Source organism: Trichomycterus rosablanca, chromosome 13, assembly GCF_030014385.1.
Source record: "Trichomycterus rosablanca isolate fTriRos1 chromosome 13, fTriRos1.hap1, whole genome shotgun sequence".
Lineage (NCBI taxonomy): Eukaryota > Metazoa > Chordata > Actinopteri > Siluriformes > Trichomycteridae > Trichomycterus > Trichomycterus rosablanca.
In genome coordinates this window covers 30,841,859-30,856,844 of record NC_086000.1, presented here as the reverse complement: position 1 = coordinate 30,856,844, position 14,986 = coordinate 30,841,859, and the positions used below count along the sequence as shown (strand labels likewise).

The window sequence follows — 14,986 nt, the reverse complement described above, 5'->3', positions numbered from 1 at the left end:
AGAAATGTGAGGGGTGTACTCACTTTTGTGATACACTGTATATACAGTGTATCACAAAAGTGAGTACACCCATCACATTTCTGCAAATATTTAAGTATATCTTTTCATGGGACAACACTGACAAAATGACACTTTGACACAATGAAAAGTAGTCTGTGTGCAGCTTATAGAACAATGTAAATTTATTCTTCCCTCAAAATAACTCAATATACAGCCATTAATGTCTAAACCACCGGCAACAAAAGTGAGTACACCCCTAAGAGACTACACCCCTAAATGTCCAAATTGAGCGCTGCTTGTCATTTTCCCTCCAAAATGTCATGTGATTTGTTAGTGTTACTAGGTCTCAGGTGTGCATAGGGAGCAGGTGTGTTCAATTTAGTAGTACAGCTCTCACACTCTCTCATACTGGTCACTGAAAGTTCCAACATGGCACCTCATGGCAAAGAACTCTGAGGATCTTAAAAGATGAATTGTTGCGCTACATGAAGATGGCCAAGGCTACAAGAAGATTGCCAACACCCTGAAACTGAGCTGCAGCACAGTGGCCAAGATCATTCAGCGTTTTAAAAGAGCAGGGTCCACTCAGAACAGACCTCGCGTTGGTCGTCCAAAGAAGCTGAGTGCACGTGCTCAGCGTCACATCCAACTGCTGTCTTTGAAAGATAGGCGCAGGAGTGCTGTCAGCATTGCTGCAGAGATTGAAAAGGTGGGGGGTCAGCCTGTCAGTGCTCAGACCATACGCCGCACACTACATCAAATTGGTCTGCATGGCTGTCACCCCAGAAGGAAGCCTCTTCTGAAGTCTCTACACAAGAAAGCACGCAAACAGTTTGCTGAAGACATGTCAACAAAGGACATGGATTACTGGAACCATGTCCTATGGTCTGATGAGACCAAGATTAATTTGTTTGGTTCAGATGGTCCCAAGCATGTGTGGCGGCAATCAGGTGAGGAGTACAAAGATAAGTGTGTCATGCCTACAGTCAAGCATGGTGGTGGGAATGCCATGGTCTGGGGCTGCATGAGTGCAGCAGGTGTTGGGGAGTTACATTTCATTGAGGGACACATGAACTCCAATATGTACTGTGAAATACTGAAGCAGAGCATGATCCCCTCCCTCCGGAAACTGGGTCGCAGGGCAGTGTTCCAGCATGATAATGACCCCAAACACACCTCTAAGACGACCACTGCTTTATTGAAGAGGCTGAGGGTAAAGGTGATGGACTGGCCAAGCATGTCTCCAGACCTAAACCCAATAGAACATCTTTGGGGCATCCTCAAGCGGAAGGTGGAGGAGCGCAAAGTCTCGAATATCCGCCAGCTCCGTGATGTCGTCATGGAGGAGTGGAAAAGCATTCCAGTGGCAACCTGTGAAGCTCTGGTAAACTCCATGCCCAGGAGAGTTAAGGCAGTTCTGGGAAATAATGGTGGCCACACAAAATATTGACACTTCAGGAACTTTCACTAAGGGGTGTACTCACTTTTGTTGCCGGTGATTTAGACATTAATGGCTGTATATTGAGTTATTTTGAGGGAAGAATAAATGTACACTTTTATATAAGCTGCACACAGACTACTTTTCATTGTGTCAAAGTGTCATTTTGTCAATGTTGTCCCATGAAAAGATATACTTAAATATCTGCAGAAATGTGAGGGGTGTACTCACTTTTGTGATACACTGTATATATATATATATATATATATATATATATATATATATATATACACTGATTAGCCATAACATTAAAACCACCTCCTTGTTGGTATGAGTGGATAAGACAACAATGCCTATGGAATTTTTAAATGCCTCACTGTCACTGCTGGACTGAGAATAGTCCACCAACCGAAAAATATCCAGCCAACAGCGCCCTGTAGGCAGCATCCTGCGATCACCGATGAAGGTCTAGAAGATGGCCAACTCAAACAGCAGCAATAGATGAGCGATCGTCTCTGACTTTACATCTACAGGGTAGACCAACTAGGTAGGAGTGTCTAATAGAGTGGACAGTGAGTGGACACGGTATTTAAAAACTCCAGCAGCGCTGCTGTGTCTGATCCATTTATACCAGCACAACACACACTAACACACCACCACCATGTCAGTGTCACTGCAGTGCTGTGAATGATCCACCACCCAAATAATACCTGCTCTGTGGTAGTCCTGAACATTGAAGAAGACTACAGTTAGTAATTGTAGAACTACAAAGTGCTTCTATATGTTAAGTGGAGCTGATAAAATGGACAGTGAGTGTAGAAACAAGGAGGTGGTTTTAATGTTATGGCTGAAATTATATATATAATTTTTTCCCCACTTCTTGTGCTTGTTGGGTTGTAATCATTGAGACTGCCCTAGAAAAAAATGGCATTGATCCACAACAGGAAGAAGCCTTAAAGGCCAACATGTGCAACTTGCCTTCCTTTTATCACAACCCTATTTCATCAAAGTTCTTTTATATGACCAGCTGCTCTCGCTTACACATTTATGGCTGAATAAACCACAAAAAGGTTCTCTCAGATACTCAGATACAGTACTCATCAGTCAGCAGGACATCTAATATTACAGTGGATATAAAAGTCTGTGCCAGATAAATAATTTTAGATTTATTTTAACCTTTAATGTGACCATTAATCTACGCAATTTACTTTAAATACAAACTGTGTCTGTGTGAGCTCCGGTTTTCTCCCACAGTCCAAAGACATGCAAGTGAGGTGAATTGGCGACACTAAAATGTCCATGACTGTGTTGGATATAACCTTGTGAACTGATGAACCTTGTGTATCGAGTAACTACCATTCCTGTCATGAATGTAACCAAAAGTGTAAAACATGACGTTAAAATCCTTAAATACTTAATCCACACAGAAAGGACCCTGACCGCCCCACCTGGGGATCGAACCCAGGACCTTCTTGCTGTGAGGCGACAATGCTACCCACGTAGCCACCGTGCCGCCCAATCATTGAGGATAAAAGTTAATAATAACTAAAATGTGGTTGCATGTATTTGTGGTTTCATAAGTGTGCTCACTCTCTTATAATTGGGGCGTCACGGTGGCTCAGTGGGAAGCGCTGTCGCCTCACAGCAAATAGGTTCTGGGTTCGATCCCCAGGTGGGACAGTCTGGGTCCTTTCTGTGTGGAGTTTGCATGTTCTCCCCGTGTCTGTGTGGGTTTCCCCCGGGTGCTCCGGTTTCCTCCCACAGCTCAAAGACATGCAAGTGAGGTGATTTGGAGATACTGAATTGTCCATGACTGTGTTTGATATAACCTTGTGAACTGATGAACCTTGTGTAATGAGTAACTACCGTTTCCTGTCATGAATGTAACCAAAAGTGTAAAACATGACATTAAAATCCTAATAAACAAACAAACACACTCTTATAATTGGGATGTGGCTTTGTTCAAGATAAACCAATCACATTTAAGTGCCTGTTTAATTAAAGTGACTCGTATTAACCTCATAGTAAGTTCAGCTCTTTTAGTAGCATTGTCCTGACGTTTACGTATTCGCATTTTACAGCTAAAGTTGTAGTCTATAAAGAGCTTATCAATCACCAAAGAGATCTCCTTGTTGAAAGGTATCAGTCAGAAGAAGGGTACAAAAACTCATTACATATACCATGGAACACAGTGAAGATGTCATCAATAAGTGAATGAATATGGAACAACAGTTATTTAGAGACTATTACTAAGAACCAAACGTCCCTCAAAAGTTGATGACGGCTTACAGCAATATTAAAGGAGCTGCAGGAATTTCTTGCGAGTGACAACAATCTCTCGTATTCTTCATTTGTCTGGGCTGTGGGGAAGGGTGGCAGGAAAAACATTCAAGCCTTGCTACACTTTTATAAATCTACATTAAGTCTCCCCAAACCATGTGGGAAAATATAGTCTGATGAGCTCATGGTTGAAATTTTGGTCATAATTCCAAAATGTATTTTTGGCACAAAAGCAACACTGCACAGTGAAGTATGGTGGTGGTAGCATTATGCTTTGTGTGTGTTTTTATTTAGCTAAAACAGGGGTTTTAGTCAACCTGGAGGGAATTATGAACAGTTCCACTTATCAGTTAATTTTGGGAGGTGAATGGCACCATTGAGACTAATTGGTGGACTAGACCTCTACATCATTATGTTGCACTTAAAGCTCTTCTTTATCTGGAAGATATTTGTCATTAGCCAGGCACCCCGACTGCCCAAAGCTGGAGAGACCATACATGGACACAAGTTCTTCATTGGCTTCGGGGGCAAAGGAGCAAACCAGTGTGTTCAGGCTGCTCGACTGGGATCTAAGACTGCAATGGTGTGCAAGGTACTTAAACCTCTTTCTAAACCTTTCTATACACATCAGATGCTTTTTGTTTTGTTTACTCCATCAGATTTCTCCAACCTACATATTCCTTTTATTGTAAGCTTGGAGCAGCCATATCCGAAAGCCTAAAACAGTAATAAAGATCTGGGTCGTCTGTACAAAGAGTTTGATCAATACTGAAATCCAAGCACACTTCAAAAATAGACTTCCATGCTTTCAGAAGCCCTGAAAGAGAGACTGCACTTCAAAGACAGACAGGCTTGACAATCATAGCCTTGGCACATCTCTAGCAGCATAGGATAAAAGGAGGCCCGGTGGGCAGAGAGGGACCCCTTCACCCTCTACGTGAGCACTGAACTTTTTAGAGGGAGATAGAGGGGTGCGGTAGTTTAGAGGACAGCTGGTATATCTGGAAGGCTTATCTACATTTAGATTTATAAATGAGACTAGTATTGTTTATACTTTCTTGCATTTATCAAACTTAACCTTGACGTTACAATTCACATTGAGTGATCCGATCTTGAATGGACAGCAGAGTTGGATAGCCATTCCCACCTAACATTGCATGTATCTCAACTACATTTCCAGTTATTATTTCTAATTGGGTTGCCAACAAGCTGCCCAATGTCTCGTCAAGATATGCCAGAAGCAGCTTCGAACTCAAAGTGTATACACAATTTAGCCATCAGATTGAACAAGCAAATTGCTGGACAATCAAATGGTACCTGCCTAACAGGGTCAAGATTTATCCGAATTCAAAGGGTACAAAACAGCCATCAAGAGACACAAATCAAACCAAGTGTATGACAGAACAGGCTGTTAGTTAAAAGTTTAAAACTGTTTTTCCTCCTCAGGTTGGAAAAGACTTTTTCGGCAACAACTACATTCAGAATTTTATAGACAATGGTGTATGCACAGGTAAAGACTTTTGTAATGCTTTACAGTTTTTTGATTTCTGTTTTAATAGAACATTATATTGAAGCCATAATTACAGAATAATTGGGCAGTATGTAAAATACTGGGGAAAAAAACAGATTGATTAATTTGGTTTTAGTTAAATATAATTTTTTTATTTACAACCCCAAAAAGTTGGGACAGGACGGAAAATGCAAATACTTTGACTTTTATTTGATTGCAGACAGTTTGAACCCAAGATATTTCATGTTTTGTCTGCTCAACTTCATTTCATTTGTTAATAAACCTCCATTCCTGCATTTCAGGCCTGCTACACATTCCAAAAAAAGTTGGGACGGGGGCAATTTAGGATAATAATGAGGTGTAAAAACTAAATAATGATGTGATTTTAAACAGCTGATGTCAACGGGTGATTGTAATCATGGTTTGGTACAAAAGCAGCATCCAGGGAAGGCTGAGTCTTTGATGAGCAAAGATGATCAGAGAATCTCCAGTTTGTCAACAAATGTGTGAGAAAATGTTTGAAATGTTTAAAAACAATGAACCTCAAAGAAAGATTGGAAGGGATTGGCATATTTCTCCCTCTACAGTGCATAATATCATTAAACAATTCAAGGAATCGGGAGGAATTTCAGTGCGTAAAGGCCAAGGGTGCAAGCTTAAGCTGAACGCCTGTGATCTTCAATCCCTCAGACGGCATCAACAACCGCCACTCAACAATAGCTGATTTAACCACATGGGTGAGGGATTACTTTGGCAAATCTTTGTCAAGCACTACAATACAGAGTTACATGCACAAATGCCACTTAAAACTTTACTGTGCAAAAAAGAAGCCTTATGTTAACCATGTCCAGAAGCGGCATCAACTTCTCTGGGCTCTGAGGCATCTAGGATGGACCTTCACACAGTGGAAACTGAAATATCTCAGGTTCATCATGTCTGCATTGAAATAAAAGTCAAAGTAAATGTAAGAAACTCTGTTTCTTTTTTTATTATTTGCATTTTCCATGCTGTCCCAACTTTTTCTGATTTGGGGTTGTATTTAATAGGATTTTAACGTCATGTTTTACACCCTGTGGTTACATTCATGACAGGACAGGTAGTTACTGGTTACACAAGATTCATCAGTGTAAGTCTTTTAATGTCAAACACAGTCATGGACAATTTTGTATCTTCAATTCACCTCACTTGCATGTCTTTGTACTGTGGGAGGAATTTGGAGCTCCCAAAGGAAGCCCACACAGACACAGGGAGAACATGCAAACTACCCTAGTGCCCAGGGTAACTTGTACATCTGTAAATGCTGAATGCCTTTTGATAAGTGTGGGTGCTAGAATGGCCTGCCTGCAGTTCAGTCCTGTTGCCTGTTGGCAAAAAGATCCAGGGATGGCAAAAAGATCCAGGTTAAATTTTAAGCAGTGCTATCAGCCCAGACATGATTGTCTTTGTCTGTTGGAGTGGCCTAATGGATTGGCATCCTATCCAGGGTAGTCCTGCCTTGCGCCCAGTGTTTACCGGTTTATCCAAAGCGACTTACAGTACTATGACAGTATGCAGTGTGAGCAATTGAGGGTTAAGGGCCTGGCAGTGGTGGGGCTTGAACCAGCGACCTTCTGATTACTAGTTCAGTACCTTGATCACTAGGCTACAACTGCCTATAAATTGGTGACTCTTAGTTGCTCCTACATTTACATTTTCAGCATTTAGCAGCTACTTACAGTATACAGTAATTGCTAAGCAATTAAGGGATAAGGGCCTTGCTACCAAGCTGGCTAGGCATCCACACAAACACAGTTGATCTTTGGGACTGGTTCGGGTCCCGGCACGAGAAGGGAAGGAATCACATGGAGCTTGGCATGGTTGTCCATTTGCGTGGGAGTGATCCAGTTCTCCTGGATCAGATCAGGGGGTGTGCAAGTGGCAACGTATACATGATTGCTTTCTGCTTTTATAAGAATTTCACATACTGTCTTAGCATTTTTGGATTTGAGTTTTGTATGTTCATGAATAATACAGTAATGTCTTTTATATTTCCTTTAATATTCCTATTCAGCTTTTGTGGAGCAGACAGCTGAAGCCATGACTGGATGTGCCTCTATTATCGTAAATGATGCTGGTAAGACAGAGTCTTAATAGTCTCTGAAATAACACAATGTGCAGTTCTGAATGAAGCATAGATAAACGAACGTTTCCACCTGAGGTTATTCAGCCTTTCACCCACACAGAATCATTTATAGCCACTTGGTTTTATTTAGCTCTGCTGGAGGTGGGGTGGGCGACGTAACCAGCCCGGTGCTAAGTGTACAAGCCTTGTGTGTTGTAAATGTCACTAATCACAGCTTTAGCGGGGCTGCTGACTCCGGTGGAGGTCCGAAAACACTTTAGGGAGGCTTTGAGTAACGTCAGCATCGCCATAACAACCTGCTGATACCGCCGTGTCCCCGCGCTCTGCACAATAGTCAGAATGACTTCAGATGAACGTGTCGTAAACTGCTAAGAAAAAGCCGTCATGATAAAAATGCTTGGCACACGGTGAACTCTGTCATGGTTATATTTGCAGGTGAGAATGCCATAGTGATCGTCGCCGGTGCCAACATGCTGCTGGGTGAGAACGAACTGCAGCGGGCACATTCTGCCCTGGTGAAGGCCAAGGTGCTGGTTTGCCAGCTGGAGGTCAGCCCACAGACCTCTCTACAGGCTCTGAGAATGGCCCGTCAGAGCCAAGGTTAGTGTGTGTCTCATCGACTTTGCCTGTATACCTTTACTTGCCATTTTCTGAACACTTGTACACCTGCGTATTGATGGAATTATCCAATCAGCCAATCAGGTGGCAGCAATGAAGTCCATTAATTTATACAGACACGAATGAAGAGCTTCGGTTTATGTTCACATCAAAAATTGCGATGTAAGTGGCATTAACCTTGGCGTGATTGTTGGTGCCACATTGTGAATCCCAGTACCAGTCAAGCATTATTTAAATGACCCAGTTTGTATGATTAATGTCCATTCCTTGTATAGTGCAGTAGAATATAGAATGACCACCTCCTTGTTTCTACACTCACTGTCCATTTTATCAGCTCCACTTACCATGTAGAAGCACTTTGTAGTTCTACAATTACTGACTGTAGTCCATATATTTCTCCGCATGCCCCTTTCATGCTGTTCTTCAATGGTCAGGACCCCACAGGACCACCACAGAGCAGGTATTATTTAGGTGGTGGATCATTCTCAGCACTGCAGTGACACTGACATGGTGGTGGTGTGTTAGTGTGTGTTGTGCTGGTATGAGTGGATAAGACACAGCAGCACTGCTGGAGTTTTTAAATACCGTGTCCACTCACTGTCCACTCTATCAGACACTCCTACCTATTTGGTTTACCTTGTAGATGTAAAGTCAGAGACGATCGCGCATATATTGTTGCTGTTTGAGTTGGTCATCTTCTAGACCTTCATCAGTGGTCACAGGACGCTGCCCATGGGGTGCTGTTGGCTGGATATATTTTTGGTTGGTGGACTATTCTCAGTCTAGCAGTGACAGTGAGGTGTTTAAAAACTCCATGCCAGCACAATACACACTAACACACCACCATGACAGTGTCACTGCAGTGCAGAGAATGATCCACCACCTAAATAATACCTGCTCTGTGGGGGTCCTGATCATTGAAGAACAGCATGAAAGGGGGCTAACAAAGCATGCAGAGAAACAGATGGACTACAGACAGTAGTTGTAGATCTACAAAGTGCTTCTATATGGTAAGTGGAGCTGATAAAATTAACAGTGAGTGTAGAAACAAGGAGGTGGTTTTAATGTTATGGCTGATTGGTGTATATATGTACAGTACAATGAAATATATCCCAGCAAGTTTCGGAAACTGGGGTCAGAGTGCAGGGTCAGCTGTTTTATGGCATCTTGGAGCTGAGAGGGTTAAGGGTCATGCTCAAGGGCCCAACAGTGGCTGCTTAGCAGAGCCAGGTCCCTAATGTGAGAAAACTAGGGATGAATATTCAAGTGACAAAGCTACAGCAATTCCTTAACTCATTCATGTTAAGATGGTCCAAAACCTCCAGAAAATGGAGAATCCAACACCCTGTAACATCCCTTTCACAATGTATAAAGGCTGAAAGAGCAAAGATGGGTCCTCAGTGTCAGTATGATAGCATGGTGCAATAAAATGGCCAGTAAGTGTAAACAGTAAACATGCTGAATAAGTAATTATGTAAGTAAGTATGTAACGATAGCCACAGTGGAATATATAACAGACACCCCAGTAGAGTCTTAAGAACCTGGGTTTGATTGTCGCCTCTGGTCAATGTCTGCAAGAAGCTTGGCATGTGGATTGGCTGATCTAATTACCTCTGTGTGTAATTAAGTGAATATGTGAGGATGCCCTGTGATGAATTGGCACTGGGTTCAGAGTTCTACCCTGATTAGGATAGAACTGATAATGAATCAATTATATCATTTTCCTCCCTAAACATCTCTAATATTTCACTTGCCCTGTACAACAGACACTGTAAGGCCCTTTTTAATCGTACGGTACCCTACAGCAGCATTCCCCAACCTTTTTTGCACCACGGACCAGTGGGGGCGGGAGGATTTAAAATAGAATAAATATTCTACTCAGAAATGAGCTTTTTCGCTGCAACAAGACGCTGCTTCCACCTGGGGGTGATATGAGATGATAAACACCTATGTGTCGGAAATGGAAGCAGAGTCTTCATTGCTGATGTAGCGATCTCTAATTATTTATTCTTTCTGTGCGGCCCGGTAATAAATGACCCACGGACCGGTACTGGTCCGGGGCCCGGTGGTTGGGGACCTCTGCCCTACAGTACAGTGTGCAAATTTAGAACCTTCCGTACCAAATCCGCTATTCACAATTCCATTGATGGCATTTAGCAGACACTGTTATCTAAAGCGAATTATAATTGTAACTGTATACAGTCCAAGCTTTTGAATGATGAGGGCTTTGCGTACAAGCCCAAAAGTGGTAACCTGGCAAATGTGGGGTTAGAATCAGCAACTTTCTGATTATTAGTCCAGTACCTCAACCGTTGAGCTACCACTTCAGTGCGCTTGGTCACTGGTCTGAAAGGCTAACCATACACCGACACTGTTAGTGGGTGGGATATATTAGGCAGCAAGTGAACATTTTATCCTCAAAGTTGATGTGTTATAAGAAGGAAAAATGGGCAAGCATAAGGATTTGGGCGAGTTTGACAAGGGCCAAAGTGTGATGGCTTGACGACTGGGTCAGAGCATCTCCAAAACTACAGCTCTTGTGGGGTGTTCCTGGTCTGCAGTGGTCAGAATCTATCAAAAGTGGTCCAAAGAAAGAACAGTGGTAAACCGGCGACAGGGTCATGGGCGTCCAAGGCTCAATGATGCACGTGGGGAGCGAAGGCTGGCCTGTGTGGTCCGATCTAACAGACGAGCTACTGTAGCTCAAATTGCTGAAGAAGTTAATGCTGGTTCTGATAGAAAGGTGTCAGAATACACAGTGCATCACAGTTTGTTGGGTATGGGCCAGCAAAAGAGAAACCAACACAATATTAGGAGGGTGGTCATAATGTTATGCCTGATCGGTGTATTTAGCATGGGTACAGTACAGGTCACTTGGCAACAGAAACAACCACTAAATGCATCGTCACAGATTTTAAAAAGTAACATTCCACCATGAACCATGCAGTAGAAAAGGAGCAGTTAATACCTTCTGTAGAAGATGCGCTCTTCTTCTTTTAGATATGCACCATAATATAGCATGACTAGTGCACAGATTGGCACCACAGATGGTCCTTCACATCCCCTTGCCATCACACTCCAGTTTTCTTTTCCTTAAAACTGCCCAGAATCGTGCCAGGGACAGTGTTAAGCCATATCAAGTGTTGCACATTGGGCCGTTAGCCCAGATTATGTGAATATCACTTGGGATGAATTTATTCGGCCGTGACGTGTGTTAATAGCACTTTTCCGGGCTCGGATTACGCACATCCCACCTCCACAGGCTCACTGGAGCATAATTAGACTTTATTTTATTTATTTGGACTCTTTTATGTTTATTATATTTTGTTTATTCTCCATATTTCAAATTAATTTAAAAGAGCACTGAGTAGTTACATTATTGCAGGATTTTATATTTTTTTGCACTCCACAAAGAACTTCATTCATTCTGCCAAGGATTAATTAATTTATTTATATAACTATTTATTTATTGACTGTCCTGGGGAGTAAACTAGATTGTTGATACACAACGCACTGTATGATCTTGACATAGTTTGGTCGGGGCGGCACAGTGGCTAAATGGGTAGCACTGTCGCCTCACAGCAAGAAGGTCCTGGGTTCGATCCCCAGGTGGGGGGGTCCGGGTCCTTTCTGAGTTTGAATGTTCTCCCCGTGTCTGTGTGGGGTTTTTTTTCCGGGTGCTCCGGTTTCCTCCCACAATCCAAAGACATGCAAGTGAGGTGAACTGGAGATGCTTAATTGTCCATGAGTGTGTTTGACATTAAACTTGTGATCTGATAAATCTTGTGTAATGAGTAACTACTGTGTCTGTCATGAATGTAACCAAAGTGTAAAAACATGACGTTAAAATCCTAATAAATAAATAAATAACATAGTTTTGCCGCGCCCATTGCCAACAGGTTTATAAAATCATATATATAGGATACACGATAATTCTCCAACTCTGGGGCAACAGTTTGTCAATTGCCCTTTCTTTCCCTCTATGACTGTGGCCCTACATACAAAATATGGTCCATTAAGTGCATGGTTTAACTAGTTAAAAGTAGAGGAACTCCAATGGACTGCACAGAGCCATAACCTCATCCCCACTGACCACCATTAAGATTAATCAGGCACTTTTGATCCAACATCATCCTGAGCTCTTTTGATTGATTGCCACAAATTCCCACAGACGCACTTTTACCACAGGTCTTGTGAAAAACCTTATTGGAAGACTGGAGGCTGAGAGTGGACGATGTTATAGCCACAAAGAATAAAAGGACCAACTCCATATTATTGCCTCTGGCTTTTTAATGGTATGTCCAACAAGCTCATGGTCAGGTGTCCACATACATTGATGAAGCACCCCCACCACCACCATCCCCAAAATGTTCATGACAATTCTTAATTTGTAACAACTCTGCATGTGATGTGTGATGGTTAGTGATGTATAAAATGTTGGGCTGATGCAGCAGATCTGGGCAGGATAAAGACCTGAGTGACTTTGATAAAGGCCAGATCATAATGGTCAGATGACTGGGTTGAGGTATCTTTGAAACAGCAAGGGGTGCTCAGAGGAAGTCAAGGTGAGAACCCACCAACAGTGGTCCAAGCAGGGACAAGTCATGAACCACCGAGAGGTTGTTGATCAGCCAAGACTCATTGATGCCAGAGAACGTTAAGGTGATGGTGCCTGGTACAGACCAACAGAGAAGCTGCTATGACCTAAATTGCAGATAATTTAGCAGACACTTTTATCCAAATGACTTACAGTACTGTACATTATTTTGTGTAAGCAATTGAGGGTTAAGAGTCTTGCTCAAGGGCCCAACAGTGACAACCTGGCACTGATGGGGCTTGAACCAGTGACCTTTTGATTACTTGTCCAGTACCTTAACACACATTGTGTCAAACCCTTTTGTGCATGGGGATGCATAGTGGCCGGTCAGTCAAAAGGCCCATGCTAACTCTCCGTACGAACAACGCTTAACGTGAACAAAGCTTAACGTGACTTATTGTACTAAAACAACAAGCAAGGAATTTAATTAGTGAAGAAAACTTATGAGCAGTAATAATCAAGAGAAGTTTAATGTTCCTGTGTCGTTCTTTTAGTATATTAAACCACGTTAAGCTGATTCTTACAATTTCTCAGCACACCAAACTATAACACAAGTTTAAAAGTGAAACAGAAGGAAAATCCAGCTAAACACAGAAACGTGGAGCTTTCAGAGTGAATTTGATGGTTATTCCACACAAATGCAGATCCGTTTCGTATTCGAACTTTAATGACATTTTACCACGCCGCTCAGGCCAAGCGCTGAACAAAGCGGCGATTTGCACAGAGGCTCATGTTTTTGCCGCTTCTCATGTAAATGCACCCGCACGTACTGCCCTTTATATTGTTAGTTTCAGTTTGTCTCAGTGGCATTTGTGTTCACGTGTGTTGCCAATGACTAAATCATCAACGGGTCTCTGTGGGGTGTGGGATAAAGCTCTAAGCATGGAACGCTATGAGCAATGAGGGGGTGGAAGTTTGAAGAGCGTAGTTTAGCAGGACTGGTATTGATCAACATGTACATCGCAGACTCCAAGTAAAGAATGAGCAACTAAACATTTTAGATCTCAGACGTGACTCATTCTCCATGGTTACTCCCCCTTGTCCCATGCACGTCAGAAAAGCAGATGTGTGTAATAACACCTGCAGTGTCGAGTCCCTTTCTACTCTGTGAGTGAGACTGAGTCGTATGATAGATGTTTTTATCATCGGCTCTTTGTGAGCGGTGGTGATGCAGGGGAGCCGTGTCTGACCTCAGTAAGTAATATGCTGGGAATGCATTGCAGTGATGCTGAGAATATATGAAATGATGAACATCTGATGCATTCTCTTAGAGTGAAAGAAAACTGCAGATTCTAAAAGATGTGGTGCAACATTGTTAAATAAAAACAGTATCAATTCCCAACTCTTTATTTTCCACATACAATTATAATTTTTTTTTAATTAGGCCCTTCTTAAGACAGTTGAAGCCTGGTGGTTAAGGTACATGACTAGTATTTAGAAGGTTGCTGGTTCAAGCTGCACCATTGACAGGTTGCTACTGTTGGGCTTTGGAGCAAGGCCCTTAACCCTCAACCTTCAGCTTAGATTGTATATTGTCACGTTTGTAAGTTGCATTGGATAAAAGCATCTGCTAAATTCAAATAATCCACAAAGTTGAATCAGTTCATCTGTACAAGTTTGTTGTAGAGATACGTTTCATCACTCATCCAAGTGACTTCTTCAGTCTGAGCTGGTGGTGAACACCCCAACCTTATATGCAGCCGATTTGCATAACGACCAATCACCGACCATTGCATAACAATGGAACCGGTGATCAGGTCCATATGCAAATCACAATGACCATTAATTACATTGGCCATGTGTGCCTTTCACACATGATTGGGGTATAGCTCCTATTACGGAATTGTAAGATGGTGAGAGATGTACTCTCAGGCCCCCTCCCAAATAACAACTGAAAGCAGTCATTTGCAAATCTACGTTGACCTTGATTAGGGCAGTGGTAGCTCATTGGTTAAGGTACTAGATCAGACGGTTGCTGGTTCTAGCCCCACCACTGCCAAGTTGGCACTGTTGGTCCCCTGAGCAAAGCCCCTAACCCTCAATTGCTCAGACATAATTGTATTCAGTCATAATTGAAAGTTGCTTTCAATAAATGCGTCTGCTAAACATCGTAAATGTTATGACCAATTACGCCAACTATGCTGGCTGGTCGAAGGTGCCTGTATGGACACTGGGAATAATGAAGATCACTGTGTGATTCTCTGTGCGTAATCCTGATCCATGTGTAAACATGCATCAGGTGAAAAGAAGCAGTTGGACCTCCTTAGGCAGTGTAGATTGAACAGCCAGGTCACAGCCTACATACAACTGAATGTGACTGTTGAATATTGCCCTTCATGTGAACTTCTGGGAGGTGAAAAGAAGCAGTTGTCAATTACATGTGTCAGAGGGATCGTGCGTTAGGTTATTTTTATGCATGTA

At 42.3% G+C, this 14,986-nt stretch overlaps 1 protein-coding gene across 3 annotated transcripts in view; it reads left to right on the top strand.

Moving 5' to 3' along the window:
* The window catches only part of rbks (ribokinase), a 62,704-nt gene that overhangs the window by 27,944 nt on the left and 19,774 nt on the right, over positions 1-14,986 (top strand). For 2 of the 3 annotated variants that reach the window (XM_063006773.1, XM_063006772.1), the window contains exons 3-6: positions 4,178-4,310; positions 5,165-5,228; positions 7,279-7,341; positions 7,786-7,950. In XM_063006773.1, the coding sequence (XP_062862843.1) occupies positions 4,178-4,310; positions 5,165-5,228; positions 7,279-7,341; positions 7,786-7,950 (425 nt within the window). Of the gene's footprint in view, positions 1-4,163; positions 4,311-5,164; positions 5,229-7,278; positions 7,342-7,785; positions 7,951-14,986 lie in introns of all 3 variants that reach the window. The other variant, XM_063006770.1, reaches the window with a different exon arrangement.